Below are 16,182 nucleotides of genomic sequence, written 5' to 3' on the forward strand. Positions count from 1 at the left end.
TCCTGCCGGCCTATAATCGCCGAGCGCAAGGTGAATCTGGGCAGAGTCGGTTTGGGCAGAGTCCGCCTTGGAAGAGCGGAGAGTGGCAGAAGAGTGGAGAGAGTTTTGGGCAGAGCCGGCCTTGGAAGAGCGGAGAGTGGCAGAAGAGCGGAGAGTTTTGGGCAGAGGCAGTTTGGAGCGCGGAGTGGAGTCGGGAGGCGAGGGCGTCCCAGTGGTTTTCGGCAGTCGGCTGAGGAGAATTGGGGGAAGAGACCGAGGAGTTCGGGTCCGAGGCAAGGAAGACTGCGGTCGGCGACGAAGTCGCGATGGAATCGCTCGTCACGGGACCCAAGCAAGCCAGCTATACTTTTTCCCCAGAGCATCAACAATTGCCCCCCTTTTTCCCCCGCGCTGAGATAGTGTGAAAAGGGGGCCCCGTTCCCACCCCACTCCAAGCAGTGCCAACGAAACCCGCGAAGGAGCACGAAGTCGGGGCACCGCCGCGCTGCCACATTTGCGGCTCATCACAAAGACGCGGGTAGGACCCACCCGGTCTCGCGGACCTCACCGCTCTTTCAGGTCCTGCGCAAACATTGGCCCACAGGCCCCGTCTGCCCCCTTGTCTCTGAGGGTGGCCCTTTTCTTTTGTTTCTGTGTAAACGTGTGTGTGTGGCGCCAGTCTGGTGAAGTAAAACTGTTTAAGTGTTGCCGTGTGTCGGTCTTAGTCGGTGGTATCTCTGCGTCGTTTCTTTTGTTACATTTGCTTTAACTGTATATGTGTGCTCTCCGTGTGACGCGGAATAAATGTGCATCATGTTGAACTGTTTTCCCGTTTCGCTTCGTCTTTTCTTTAATTGAATCTCCATCTTGCTTCACGTAAAGGGTTGGTAGTGGGCTTAATACGCCCGATAATTAATCGGAACCGTCGAGGCCGACGATAACACCGCTCGGTTATCCCGATAGTACGGAACGGATCGCTTAAGCGGCCCGTGTCCGGAGTCGACCTGCGGCGAGGTGCGATCGCCCGGTCTCCCCTCCGTGTGGGTACTTAGGTAGGTCGAGTTTGGCGAACAACCCTATCCCAGCGGGGGGCCGATTGGCACGATCGTGGTGAGGCCGAAAGGCCCACCCGTTAGTCTGAGAGGGTCATGACAGAATTGTCCGTCCGGTGGGCGACGTGCCACGATTCGAGTCACGTGGCCGTTTGCACGCCGGCGGGCGCGAATTCGCAACTATATATATATGTATGTATATATATATATATATGTATGTATGTATATATATATATATATATGTATATATATATATATATATATATATATATATATATATATATATATATATATATATATATATATATATATATATATATATATATATATATATATATATATATATATATATATATATATATATATATATATATATATATATATATATATATATATATATATATATATATATATATATATATATATATAGATATATATATATATATATATATGTATATATATATATATGTATATATATATATATATATATAGATATATATATATATATATATACACACACACACACACACAAGCCTAATATCACCAAGCGCAATGACAAGCGTTTGCTGGAGTGGTGTAAAGTTCACTGCCATTGGATTCTGGAGGAGTGGAAGCTTGTTCTCTCGAGTGATGAATCGGGCTTCACCACCTGGCAGTCCGACAGATGAATCTGGGTTTGGCGGATGACAGGAGAACGCTACCTGCCCGAATGCATACTGCCAACTGTAAAGTTTGGTAGAGGAGGAATATCGTCTGTGGATATTTTTCATGGTTTGGGCTCGGCCCCTTCGTTCCGCTGAAGGAAAATCTTAATGCTACAGCATACAATGACATTCGAGATGATTCTGTGCTTCCAACTTTGTGGCAACAGTTTGGGGAAGGTCCTGTCCTGTTTCAGCTTGACAGTGTCCCCATGCACAAAGCAAGGTCCGTTCAAAAATGGTTTGGCGACATCGGTGTGGAAGAACTTGACTGCACAGAGCCCTGACCTCAACCCCATCGAACATATTTGGGATGGACTGGAACACCGACTGCGAGCCAGACCTAATCACCCAACATCAGCGCCCAACCTCACTTATGCTCTTGTGGCTGAATAGAGGGAAATACCCACAGCAATGTTCGAACATCGAGTGGAAAGCCTTCCCAGAAGAGTGGAGGCTGTTCTAGCAGCAAAGGGTGGGGGGACCAACTCCATATTATGCCCATGATATTGGAAGGAGATGTTGGATGAGCAGGTGTCCACAAACTTTTGGCCATGTTGTGTGTACACACACACACACACTCACACTCACACTCACACACACACACACACACACACACACACACACTCGCACTCGCACTCGCACTCGCACTCGCACTCGCACTCGCACTCGCACTCGCACTCGCACTCGCACTCGCACTCGCACTCACACTCACACTCACACTCACACTCACACTCACACTCACACTCACACTCACACTCACACTCACACTCACACTCACACTCACACATGCACACACACCTCCAAACTGTTATGGTGAGCATCGCAACGGATTGTGTCTCACATGGTAAAACCACATTATCCGCAAAGAGCAACCATCCATCTGCCACCCAGACGATTGTTTCCGCCAATGCAAACCATTCAACCCGAAGGAACGTGATGTGATCGGCGGGTAAATCGAAACATGTGTAGTGTGACGAGCAGTCCCCCAATCTCCATTGGACATTGTCCCAGACCAAAACATCACCTCCAACCCAGAGGCTTTGGCCCGGCGACTGTCAAACAGATAAAGATTACATGGTCAACATCAAACGGAGCTGCCTACCCAGATTTCTGGCTTGTTTGCCCTCATCAGGATGGCATACCGATAAATATCCAATGAATGATGACCACATTATTCGTTTATACATCACATGCACATCCTGACTTATGGTGAGCATTGCCACGGATTATATCACACAAGGTAAAACCGCATAATCCGCAAAGAGCACCCGTCCATCTGCCACCCTGACGATTGTTCCCGCTAATGTAAACCATTCAACCAGAAGGCATGTGGTGTGATCGGTTGTTAAATCAACGCATGTGGAGTGTGACGAGTTATGTCCAATGGAGAATGGGGGTGTGCTCGTCACACTCTACACGTTTTTGGTGTGTGTGTATATGTATATATATATATATATATATATATATATATATATATATATATATATATATATATATATATATATATATATATAAAGCCTGGTGTTGGCGCAGTGGTTAGGGCAGCGGCTTGGGATCCAAATGGTCCTGAGTTCAAGCCCCGTTGAGCCATTGAATTAATACACCAGGGGGTTGACTCAGCCTGTCATCCTTCCGAGGTCGGCGAAATGAGTACCAGTGTACTGGGCCGGTGTATACCCCGGTTAAAATAGGTGTACCATATCCCTGTGTCGTAAGAGGCGACCAGGGTTGCGTCAGGAAGGGCATCCGGCGTAAAACATGTGCTAAATCACTATGCGGATCATACGGATGATCCGCTGTGGCGACCCCGAAAGGGAGCAGCCGAAAGAAGAAGTAAGATATATATATATATATATATATATATATATATATATATATATATATATATATATATATATATATATATATATATATATATACATACATACATACATACATACATACATACATACATACATACATACATACATACATATATATCAGTCATGCTGGGCCACCATGTTTTCAGAACTGGATGGGACACCTCCCCAGTATTGCTGTCTTGTCAAAAATTACTCAGACTAAGTGTTTCCTCAATTTTGTATCAGTAGACAGGGAGACATTGAGTGGGTCACCAAGATCATCCAATCTTTTGCCATGGAGCTCTGCTGGGGCTGCATAAAGAATGAAGTTTGAAAAACTTGTACTCCATTTATAATCGAATGGCAGACAGTACCCTCAAAATCAAATAACTCTTTTGTTCCAGGAACAAAGACTCTTGTGTGTAGATCTTTTGGTGACATAAATCAGGAATGTGTCAATGTTGATAGTGAACCTTTTCAATTCCTGTATTAATCACTTAATTTCAACTTTATGAAGTATAATCATTTAGAAGTTGATTACGTACTTTTTCTTGCTAAATAAGCATTTTGCAACTCTACTAGATATGCGTGTGCATGCACACCACAACAAGCCATCCCATCAGTCTCTTAACTGTAACGTACACTTAGGTGGTGGAACACACTGTACAGTGTTGTGGGAGGTTGAGACTGTTTGTTTGTTCCATAGGAATGCTCAAAGAATAAAGGAAGAAATACAGAAAAGAGTGAAAATGCAGAGGTATGTATGTCTGTAGTTTAGTTTATTTCATTTGATAATAACTGTTAAGTTAAAGGCAGGGGTAAAAAATTGCGACAGTTCCATGTCGTAAGAGGCAAGTTGGGCTGAATTTCCCAATTTGACAACACTTGTAGCTGGGTCAGCACCATGGCTTCATCCCATAATTAGTTTTTTTATTTAAGGATAGATTTTAAACCAGTCTAAATGCCTGAATTTTGTTTTATCACCCTGTGGCACACAAATGGTCTTCTTGCCTTTTTTTTTTTTCAGAACCTGTGTCAAGATTATAAGTTGTGTTGTCGAGGACCACCATCTGTTGTACACGTTTTTGCTTCCAGATGGTTCAAGCAGACCAAGAGGATGAAGTACGCAGCTTGCTGAGTGCTTGCTTGTCTTGTGACGGTTGCATCTCGGCAGCTGAGTGTAACCTGATTGCCAAACAGAGTCCTTTGACATTGCAGCGAGTCCTTGACCTGAACCGAGTAGGTGGTACATTTGCCTTTTAATCTTTTATCACTGAGTTTTCAAAAATAGGTTGCATGATATCCTCCTAATAAAAATTTGATCTCAGTTTTGTATAAATTTGTTGCCTACAATTTTAGTTGACCCTTTGCCAAAATGAGTCATGTGGCTTTGGCGAGGATTGGTATGACCCTCGTTTTATATTTGATGTTTATGATCTTAACACTCTTTGCTTTACATCCACGCTCTTCTAAGTGTTTTATGTTTTATGTACAACATAGCGTTGCGATACTAGCAAGCACCGTCTCGTTGTTGTGTCGGTGTCACCACAATCCCGGGCCGCCATCGCAGTGAGGTACGGCCTGAGCCTTTTGGACACCATGTGCCACCTGACTTCTTTCTTACGAGGTCTCGGTGAGTGACGATGTTCTTGTTATTTGTTTTTATTTAAGTATTTGTTTTTATCTTTCAAATATCATGAGGGATTGATGACAAATGGCAATTCAAACTGTGGTGTTTGATGCTACTAATTCTTGAATTGGAACACCAAATGAGTTTAAAAAAACAAAAACTTTTCAAATTAATATTGGTATTTTATTAATGAGTTGCTTTGATCAATAATGGAATGATTTATGCAAGTTTCATATTCAACAAGTTGGGTCATCCGATTAAGATGGGGTTACTTAGACTTTTGTAAACCATTGAGAAGATTGATATTGTTGCGGTTTTCGCGCCCGCCGGCGTGCGACGGCCACGTAACTCGAATCGCGGCACGTCGCCCACCGGACGGACAATCCAGTCGTGACCCTCTCGGACTAACGCCGGGAACCAGTCACGGGTGGACCTTTCGGTCTCACCGCGATCGAGCCAATCAGCCCCCGCGTGGGGTAGGGTTGCTCGCCAAATTCGAACTACCTAAGTACCCACGCGGAGGGTAGACCGGGCGATCGCACCTCGCCGCAGGTCGACTTCGGACACGGGCCACTTAAGCGACCCGTTCCGTACTATCAGAATAACCGAGCGGTGTTATCGTCGACCTCGACGGTTCGATTAATTATCGGGCGTATTCAGCCCACTACCAACCCTTTACGTGAAGCAAGATGGGGATTCAATGGGGGAAAAGACGAAGCGAAGCGGGAGAACAGTTCAACAATAAAGCACATTTATTCGCGACGAACGGAAAGCACACAAATACAATTCCACCAAATGCACACAAAAAAAGAAAACACAATTCCATTTACACAAAAAGCAAACATAAAAGTGAAAACACAGTGCAGAGCTAATACCGACTACCGAGCACACGGCAACACTTATACAATTCTACTTCACAGACGGCGCCGACAACACATACCCAAAACCAAGGAAAAGAAATACCCCCAAGGATGGGGCAGGCCTGAGGCCGAGACCGGGTCGGGCCTACCCGTCTGGTGATGAGACGCGGAGCGGCGATGGCCCCGCAACCCGCGGGCCTCGTGGACAGTGCCTGGCTGGGGGTGGGAACGGGGCCCCCTTGGTCGCACTATCTCAGCGCGGGGGGAAACAGGAGGGGGTTGCTGATGCTCGGGGTATAGAGGATCTTTATTATCCCTGGTGTGCGTCTCCACCTCGGCCAGGTCGCGCTGCCGGCCTCCCTCGGGCGTGCAGCTCCTGGCACCGACGCGAGCACCCCCTCGTCCGGTCTCTTCAGCTTCTCCAGCCACTGCAGGCTTCGGGCTCCAGACTTCTTTCGTTCTCGTTTGCGACTCTCTCCTTACTCGACTCTTCGTTCTCCTTTGCGACCCTCCCCTCGTTCTCGTTTGCGACTCTCTTCTGACTCTTCGTTCCCTTTTTGCTGACTCCGACTCTCTTTGACCTTTCACCTCGCTCCCCATTGGCCCGAGAAAAAGTGGGCGTGAAGGCTTTTTGATCCACAAATTTGCATATATCGATCGTTCTGGAGGCGGGGCCAATTCGCCCCTCGCTCACCGATTGGACGGCAAAAAGTGGGCGTGTGTCGTTTTTGATCCGTTTTTGAAGCACAAAATCCGTGATTTTGTACACGCTGTTCGACGCGCGTTCTGCATGAGTCCAACACCGGTACCCACAGCGGGGCAAGAACGGTGGCGATGCTACGGTGGCGAGGTGTGACGGGAAGGTCGTGGCGGTTGTGGTGAAGCGGTGGTTGTGGTTGTAATTGTGATGGTAATCCTGGCGGTTGGTCCAAAATAAAGATAGTAAAAGAAAAACGGCTATCCTGAAGAGTCGCAGCACGTATAAATGACATGTATTCCCACTAGACAACGGATTTGGGCCTAACTACACATGCACTTACCGAGATACCTCACCTAAGGGACCTGAATGGTGGTTTGCGAATCTGGTAACCACAACAATATGTTTAAAGCTGTAGCAAAAGTTAACCTGGGAGTACACCATGGAAACAATGGGCCAAATGACCTCGTTTCCTTGTTTGAGGTCACACATGATCATGCCACGACTACTTACACTCAGTGTAGTCCTGTGGCAACTGTGGACCCTTTATATATTAATTTCCATTCTCCATACAGAATACAAATACTTAAATGCAATTGCTTTGATTAAAGACAAACAATTTGCCTTTGAACCAATGCAAAAGGGCCAAGGTGTAAGTAAGCCAAGCTCAGCCCCTCTCTCCGCCGAGGATGCTTCATCAGCTAGAGTGTCGTTATTTCTTGTTTTTACAGCAATTTGATTAAGAATTGCAATTTTTATTTATTTATTGTGACTGAATAGAGGGAAATCTGCCAGCAAAGTGAAACACCTATCCCATATTACAACTCGAAGGGCACTCGCTAGAGCGCATACTTCCGCCATGCCATGCCAGATCCACGAGAACATATCAGGCCCATTACATTTTTGAGATATCATGCTATATATCATTTTTGACCTGATCTCAATGGTGAAGAATCACAAAGAAAATCAAATAATTCTCGTATTCAGATCCGGATTCGGATCTTCACCAAAATCGAATGTCGTCCTTGTCACACACCCAACCTGTCCACCAAGTTTCGTCCAAATCCGTCCACAACTTTTTGAGATATCCTGCACACAAACAAACGACAGAAAGGGGTGAAAACATAACATTGTTCACCTTCGTTGGCAGAGGTAATAATGTGGTCGAGTAAATTTTGGGGAATTTGGCCAGGGGGTATGGAATAGCATAAAAAAATCAAAGAAAAGACCACACACACACACACACACACACACACACACACACACACACACACACACACACACACACACACACACACACACACACACACACACACACACATACACACAGAGTTATAGTTAAAATTAAAACTGGTAAACCAGTAATCCCAGGCTTCAAGGCGTGCCTTCATTTTAACAAATTTCAACACCATCACCCTGTCACATGATATGGGTTTTCCGAGTTAGAAAGTTCAAGTCTGCAATGGGGTCCAGCTACGGGGTCCCTCATGTTATATCAATGAAGGATTGAAAAGCCCATAGCAATACATGATAGAGAAAGAAACTTGGACAAATCGAGGCTGGACAAATTTTCACGTCCCCAAAAAAGTCCAATAACTCCACATTTGCATATTAATGTAAATGGCGAACTTGTAGAACGTTAAAATATCTTCCAGAATGTGTGGTCACTATATGTCTATCTTCTTTAGTTTTCATTTTACGACATGTCAAAAATGGGTGATTTTAAACTTTGGGGGGCTCTAGGGCCTCACTGGGGTAAAATACAGACATAGTGTAAACATATTTGGAGTCCCCTCTTCAAGGCCTATCAGAATCTGTCATTAAAATTTTTCAACTCTCATTTGCATATTTAATGAGGCGAATCGGCATCATTTTAATCATATAAATTATGCAACGATTTCGACGAAATTAACAGCTTAACATTCCAATGGAACCTCGCAAATGTGTGCAAAAGTTTGAGGCTGTCGTGTTATCCCTTCTGGAGAAGAAGATATTTTTAGGTTTTGGAGAAAATCCAATATGGCCGCCATACCACGTGACCTACGTCATCAAAATTTTCAAAGTATAAACATTAAGTGGAGAGTTATTAAGGTGTTAAGTTTCATTGAATTTCATCAAAGCATTGTTTTTATTTAACGACATTTCAAAAATGGGTGATTTTAAACTTTGGGGGGCTCTGGGGCCTCACTGGGGTCAAGTCCAGATATGCTATAAACATATTTGGAGTCCCCTGTTTATGTCCTATCTAAATCTGTCATTAAATTTTTTTCAACTCTCATTTGCATATTTTGCATATTTAATGAGGCGAATCGGCATCATTTAAAATCAAATTAATTAAATAACGATTTTGACCAAATTAACAACTTAACATTCCCATGGAATATCAGACGTGTGCAAAAGCTTGAGGCTGTTGGGTTATCCCTTCTGGAGAAGATGTTTTCAGGTTTTGGAGAAAATCCAATATGGCCACCATACCACGTGACCTACGTCATCAAAATTTTCAAAGTATAAACTTCAGGTGGAGAGTTATTAAATGGATAAGTTTCATTGAATTTCATCCAAGCGTTGTATTCATTTTATCTTCTTCTTCCTCTTTCGGCTTGCTCCCGTTAGGGGTCGCCACAGCGGACCAACTGTCTCCATTTCGCTCTATCCTCCACATCTTCCATTGACACTCCAACCACCCGCATGTCCGCCCTCACCGCATCCATGAACCTCTTCTTTGGCCTTCCTCTTCTCCTCCTGCCTGGCGGCTCCATCTTCAACATCCTTCTCCCGATATACTCTGTTTCCCTCCTGTGCACATGTCCAAACCATCTCAATCTCGCCTCTCTCACTTTGTCTCCAAACCGTCCTACCAGCGCTGTCCCTCTAATATACTCATTCCTTATCCTGTCCATCCTCGTCACTCCCAACGAGAATCGCAGCATCTTTAACTCTGCCACCTCCAGCTCTGCTTCCTGTCTTTTTGTTAGCGCCACCGCCTCCAAACCATACAACATAGCTGGTCTCACTACCGTCTTGTATACTTTCCCCTTCACTCTTGCAGCTACCCTTCTGTCACAAATCACTCCTGCAACTCTTCTCCACCCACTCCATCCTGCCTGCACTCTCTTTTTCACTTCTCTCCCACACTCTCCATTACTTTGGACAGTTGATCCCAAGTATTTAAACCAATCCACCTTCCCCACCTCAACTCCTTGCAACTGCACCATACCACCACCCTCCCTCTCATTTACGCACATGTACTCCGTCTTACTCCTACTGACTAACATTCCCCTTCTCTCCAGTGCGTACCTCCACCTCTCAAGGCTCGATTCAGCCTGCTCCCTACTCTCCCTACAGATCATGATGTCATCCGCGAACATCATGGTCCATGGAGACTCCAGTCTGATCTCGTCCGTCAACCTGTCCATCACCATTGCAAACAGGAAAGGGCTCAGAGTCGATCCTTGGTGCAATCCCACTTTAACCTTAAACCGGTCCGTCATTCCTAACACACACCTCACCGCTGTCACACTGTCCTCATACATATCCTGCACGATCCTCACATACTTCTCCAACACTCCCGACTTCCTCATACAATACCACAACTCCTCTCTTGGCACCCTATCATAAGCTTTCTCTAAATCCACAAACACACAATGTAACTCTTTCTGGCCTTCCCTATACTTCTCCATCAACATTCTCAAAGCAAACATCGCATCAGTGGTGCTCTTTCCTGGCATAAACCCATATTGCTGCTCACAGATCATCACCTCTCCTCTCAACCGAGCTTCCACTACTCTTTCCCACAACTTCATGGTGTGGCTTAACAACTTTATCCCTCTGTAATTTCCACAGCTCTGCACATCACCCTTATTCTTGAAAATCGGGACCAGTACACTTAATCTCCACTCCTCCGGCATCCTCTCACTTTCCAAGACTTTATTAAACAATCTGGTTAACAACCCCACTGCCATCTCTCCTAAGCACTTCCATGCCTCCACTGGTATACCATCTGGGCCAACCACCTTTCCACTTTTCATCTTCTTCATAGCAGTCCTCACTTCATCCTTACTGATCCACCCCACTTTCAGATTCACTATCTCCACCTCTTCCAACCTTCTCTCTCTCTCATTTTCTTCATTCATCAGCTCCTCAAAGTACTCCATCCACCTTCTCAACACACTCTCCTCGCTCGTCAGCACATTCCCATTTGCGTCCTTTATCACCCTAACCTGCAGCACATCCGTCCCAGCTCGGTCCCTCTGTCTTGCCAATCGGTATAAATCCTTTTCCCCTTCTTTTGTATCCAACTTCTCATACAGCTCGTCATATGCCTTTTCCTTGGCCTTAGCCACCTCTCTTTTTGCTTTTCGACGCCACTCCTTATACTCCTGCCGACTTTCTTCATCTCTCTGACTATCCCACTTCTTTTTCGCCAACCCCTTCTTCCTTATACTTTCCTGTACTTCCTCATTCCACCACCAAGTCTCCTTATCTTCCTTCCTCTGTCCAGATGTCACACCAAGTACCTTCCGAGCAATCTCCCTCACAACTTCTGCTGTCGTTGCCCAATCATCCCACCCATCTTTACCACCATCCAACGCTTGTCTCACCTCCTCCCTAAATTTCACGCAACAGTCTTCCTCCTTCAGCTTCCACCATCTGGTCCTTGGTTCAGCCCTCACTCTCTTCCTCAACCTCACCTCTAAAGTCATCCTACAGACCACCAATCGATGCTGTCGAGCTACACTCTCCCCTGCCACAACCTTACAGTCACTAATCTCTTTCAGGTTGCATCTCCTACTTAAGATGTAATCCACCTGTGTGAACTTTCCTCCACTCTTGTATGTCACCCTGTGTTCCTCCTTCTTCTTGAAATACGTGTTTACCACTGCCATTTCCATTCTTTTTGCAAACTCTACCACCATTTGCCCTTCCACATTTCTCTTGTTGAGACCGTACCTCCCCATCACCTCCTCATCCTCTTTATTCCCTTCCCCAACATGTCCATTGAAATCTGCTCCAATCACCACTCTTTCATCCTTGGATACACTCTCCACCACTTCATCTAACTCACTCCAGAAATCTTCTTTATATTCCATCTCACACCCCATATGTGGGGCATATGCACTGATGACATTCATCATCACCCCTTCAATTTCCAACTTCACACTCATCACTCGGTCAGACACCCTCCTCACCTCCAATACCCTCTTGACATGATCTTCCTTCAGGATTATCCCGACACCATTTCTCCTCCCATCCACACCATGGTAGAACAGTTTGAAACCACCTCCAATGCTCCTCGCCTTACTCCCCATCCACTTGGTCTCTTGTACACACAGTATGTCCACCTTTCTTCTCTCCATCATATCAGCCAACTCTCGCCCTTTGCCAGTCATCGTCCCAACATTCAGAGTTCCAACTCTCACCTCCACACTTCTACCCTTCCCCCTCTCCCACTGCCTCCGGACTCGCCTTCCCCGTCTCCTTCTCCTCCTTCGCCCAGCAGTAGCACAATTTCCACTGGTACCCTGCTGACCACCGGTACCGGTGGCGGTCGTTGGTAACCCGGTCCTCGACCGATCCGGTATGGAAATTCGTTTTGTTGTCCGCATAATGATTTGGCATAGGTTTTTACGCCGGATGCCCTTCCTGACGCAACCCTGGTCGCCTCTTACGACACACAGGGATATGGTACACCTATTCTAACCGGGGCATACACCGGGCCCAGTACAACTGGTGCTCATTGTATTCATTTTATGACATTTCAAAAATGGGTCATTTTCAACTTTGGGGGGCTCTGGGGCCTCACTGGGGTCAAACATAGACATCGTATAAACATATTGGGAGTCCCCTGTTTATGTCTGATCTAAAGGTGTCATTAAATTTTTTTCAACTCTCATTTGCAGATTTTGCATATTTAATGAGGCGAATCGGCATCATTTTAAATCATGTAAATTAAATAACGATTTGAACCAAATAACATTCCCATGGAACAATGCAAAGGTGTGCAAAAAATTGAGGCTGTCAGATTATCCCTTCTGGAGAAGATGTTTTTAGGTTTTGGATAAAATCCAATATGGCCGCTATACCACGTGACCTACGTCATCAAATGTTTCATAGTATAAACTTCAGGTGGTGAGTAATTATCCTGTTAAGTTTCGTTTAATTTCATCCAACAGTTTTCCCTCCAGATCCGCCACAAAATCGGTCAGTAGAACATAAAATGCCTTTAATAATAATAATAATAATAATAATAATACTAACGAATTCAATAGAGCTTCAGCCATGCTTGAAGCCCTAATTAGGATTTACCAGCTCAGTTTCTGTGACCTGCAATGAGCTGTTGCATCACACGTTGAAGGCTGCAAAGTGAAACAGGTGGAAGTTGTATCGACACTAAAATTAAGACTTTTCCTCATGGATGTCACTGCAGTTTACAGTGGGTAGCATGGAAATTGAAAACAGCATCATCCTCTTTGGGGAAGGGAGTGGGAAGAGGCTTTATTGATGTAAATTTGCCATTGGACGTATCCTGATCATAATTGCTCCAGTCATTTAGCAGTTGAATGTTTGAGAGCAAATGAAAGTCGGTCTTAGTTTTTGATAATTAATGACTGGGCTGACCGAGAGGTACACACACTCACCTCGAAGCTGCCGTTTGCCAACATTGAAAAAGTCACACCTGACACACTGTAAGCAGTGTGTGTGCGGTGTTTTTATTTTAATTGGTTTCACAATAGCATCTATCGAAAAAGAGGATGGGGGTGCTCCTCCGAGGCAAGGTGTTTGTTCAATGTGTTTACCGTCCCTCCGATGGACGTTAAACCATGTCCCATCTGCCAGCATTAGTTGGTGGACGTTAAAGATCCCACAGTGTTCTTTGCGAAAAGTAGGCGAGATATATCCAAAACCATGAACAAATTACAAATTCGTGCCCTAACCAGCAGAGGGTACTGCATCAGCAGTCCAGCCATGCCATCAGCCAATGATGCTACCCCGCAGCCTTGTACTGCATACAGAAGACCATTGAATACCCGCAAACAATCTTGATAAAGCTGTTTCTTTTGAAAGAAGCTCGTTTTTTATCTTAACTTATTTTGATGCAGAAGCAGAAGAAGTACTTGAATCTGATGATAGTACCCATTTCACTCAAACTGTTTAATTGACCAATTATTAACACCATTTTCATGTTTATTACATCAAACGTCCACATGTTTTGTTTCTTGGTGGCCATCTTGAGAAGACATCAAAGTAATCAGTATTTCTGGTCTTGTAAAAGGGATTGTCCTCATTAACTTTGCATTGCATTCAGGTGTAAGCCGAATCTTTGACATCACATTTGCCGAAGACTTTGCATTGTTGGAATGCCAGCGGGAGTTTGTTCAGCGCTTCCAGGAAGGCAGCCTGCCGCTTCTCACTTCGTCGTGTTCAGGTGAGTCGGTTAGTAGATTTTGGAATTGACAACATGGTGGGTCTGGTGGCGAGTGAATTGACAACTCGTCATGGGTTTGTTTTGTTTGATTAATCTATTTCTTTGTTTGACTCCAGGTTGGGTGGTCTTTGCTGAAAAAACTCACGGAAAAATTATCACTCCACACCTGAGCACCTGTCGCTCCTCACAACAGATAATGGGTTCCTTGCTCAAGGACTACTTTGCTAAACAACAGGTACATGTTGGTCTGAGTTTGTTACATACCTTGTCATTTCTTAGACAATGTTCGATGTAACAACAAAATCTCTTTTTCCCATGAGCAGTTGAGGTGCGTTGTGTTTTCTTTTCTGAAATGCCATTGCTGCAAATAATTTTAGTGAATCCTTATCTGGCATCACAGATTGCCTTACTTTTGACCTATGAAACTGGCCTGCATTGTCCTGCTTAAAGCATGTCCTTCAGTAATAATTTATCACGTGTGTTTATGCAGGCTGTAAAACCAGAAAGCATATACCACGTGGTAGTTATGCCATGTTATGACAAGAAACTTGAAGCCACTCGGATGGATTTCCACCATGACAACATTGGGATTCGAGATGTCGACTGCGTATTGACCACAGGTTTGGGTTTTTGTTTTCCATCTCTAACCTTTGGATTTGTTTCATAACATAATACTATCCTAATAATTTATTGTGCCACAATTATGTAGTATCCAATGTGTGGGGTAGTAAGATGGCATAGAGGTTTGCTGAGTTGGCTAGCCTGGGTTCAAATCTCTACCCAGCTACAAACTCATCTCGGTGTTTCACAGGCAGGATGATCCATCAATGTGTTTGCCATCCCTCGGATGAACGTTAAACTTGGCGTCCCAACTTCCAGCATTAGTTGGTGGATCTTAAAGATCGTACGGTGTCCTTTTTTGAAGATGAGGCAAGCTATCGCCAGCATCGCAAACAAATTCCAAGTTCATGCCATGACTGAATGCTGAGATGGCAATGGCAAACCACCCAGCATAACCTTTGCCAAGAAACTGCTTCAGCAGCACCAATGTTCTGTAAAAAGTATGGTGCAGCTCATCAACTTCTTGTGATTTAAGCCGGGGGAAGTTTTTGGCCCATGTATTTAACAAACTAACTGACTAGGCCTGGCATTCGGCTGAATGTGGCTGGAATTTAGCCAGGGTACCGGTGACAACTCGCCTATTCTTTGTGAAAGCCACCATGGGATCTTTAACATCCTTTAAGGACCAGTGCTGGAAGGTGGGTCTACTGGTTTACTGGCCTTCTGATGGATGGCATACACATTGATGCCTCAGCCTGCATGTGAAACACGATGGAGAAAGTTTTTTTTTTTTTTTGGTGGGTTGACATTCCAAACCAAGCTCAACAGCTCCAGTAATAATACAAGGAAGTAGTCTTGATGACACTATAGCAGCTTGGTAACGAGTCTGTTATACTTGCTGTTGATGAAAGTTTCCTTGCCTTTTGGTGTAATGTTAAAGCTACTATGATGTGGTTTGTGCTGCCCCATGCAGGAGAACTTCTGCAGATGTTGGAAAACAGTGGCTTGACATCACTTGCTGACATTGAAAAAGCCACACCTGATGCACTGTAAGCAGTGTTTTTATTTTAATTAGTTTCATAATAGCATCTATCAAAAATAGGATGGGGTGCCTGGCCGTGGGGGAGGGGTGGGGTGGAAGGTGTGTCACGTGCTTTGGGAGAAGCATGCTGGCATGTAGCATGTTGGGGTTACGGGGGGAGCTGGTAGGCATGTGTTGTTTTGAGTGCCGAACATGTGGCATGCTCAAAATAAGTATTGGTAACTACTGTTCTGAATGAAGGTGTATCCTTAAACCTTAGCTGTTTTGTTTGTGCATACCTGTCATGACGTTATCCTGGAATTTCATTTCTATGCTTTCCTTTGAAGAAAGATTTCACATTTCGCCATTAAAAAACTGAATCACCATTGTCACTGACGTTTGCATGTGTTT

General features: G+C 44.7%; 2 protein-coding genes across 5 annotated transcripts in view; one reads left to right on the forward strand and one right to left on the reverse strand.

The window, feature by feature from the left end:
* LOC147015606 (cytosolic Fe-S cluster assembly factor narfl-like) overlaps positions 1-16,182 on the forward strand; it is a 44,640-nt gene that overhangs the window by 5,309 nt on the left and 23,149 nt on the right. The window contains exons 2-8 of one of the 2 annotated variants that reach the window (XM_085850519.1): positions 4,283-4,333; positions 4,604-4,815; positions 5,077-5,209; positions 14,070-14,189; positions 14,306-14,424; positions 14,680-14,809; positions 15,724-15,799. In XM_085850519.1, the coding sequence (XP_085706645.1) occupies positions 4,672-4,815; positions 5,077-5,209; positions 14,070-14,189; positions 14,306-14,424; positions 14,680-14,809; positions 15,724-15,799 (722 nt within the window). In that variant the 5' untranslated portion in view covers positions 4,283-4,333; positions 4,604-4,671. The remainder of the gene's footprint in view (positions 1-4,282; positions 4,334-4,603; positions 4,816-5,076; positions 5,210-14,069; positions 14,190-14,305; positions 14,425-14,679; positions 14,810-15,723; positions 15,800-16,182) is intronic. The other variant, XM_085850518.1, reaches the window with a different exon arrangement.
* TMEM242 (transmembrane protein 242) overlaps positions 5,206-16,182 on the reverse strand; it is a 46,821-nt gene continuing 35,844 nt past the window's right edge. For all 3 annotated transcript variants that reach the window (XM_085850520.1, XM_085850521.1, XM_085850522.1), the window contains one exon: positions 5,206-7,852. In XM_085850520.1, coding sequence (XP_085706646.1) covers positions 7,730-7,852 — 123 coding nt within the window. In that variant the 3' untranslated portion in view covers positions 5,206-7,729. The remainder of the gene's footprint in view (positions 7,853-16,182) is intronic.

Source organism: Eptatretus burgeri, chromosome 12, assembly GCF_056783735.1.
Source record: "Eptatretus burgeri isolate ZD-2024b chromosome 12, Ebu_testis_v1, whole genome shotgun sequence".
Classification (NCBI taxonomy): Eukaryota; Metazoa; Chordata; class Myxini; order Myxiniformes; family Myxinidae; genus Eptatretus; species Eptatretus burgeri.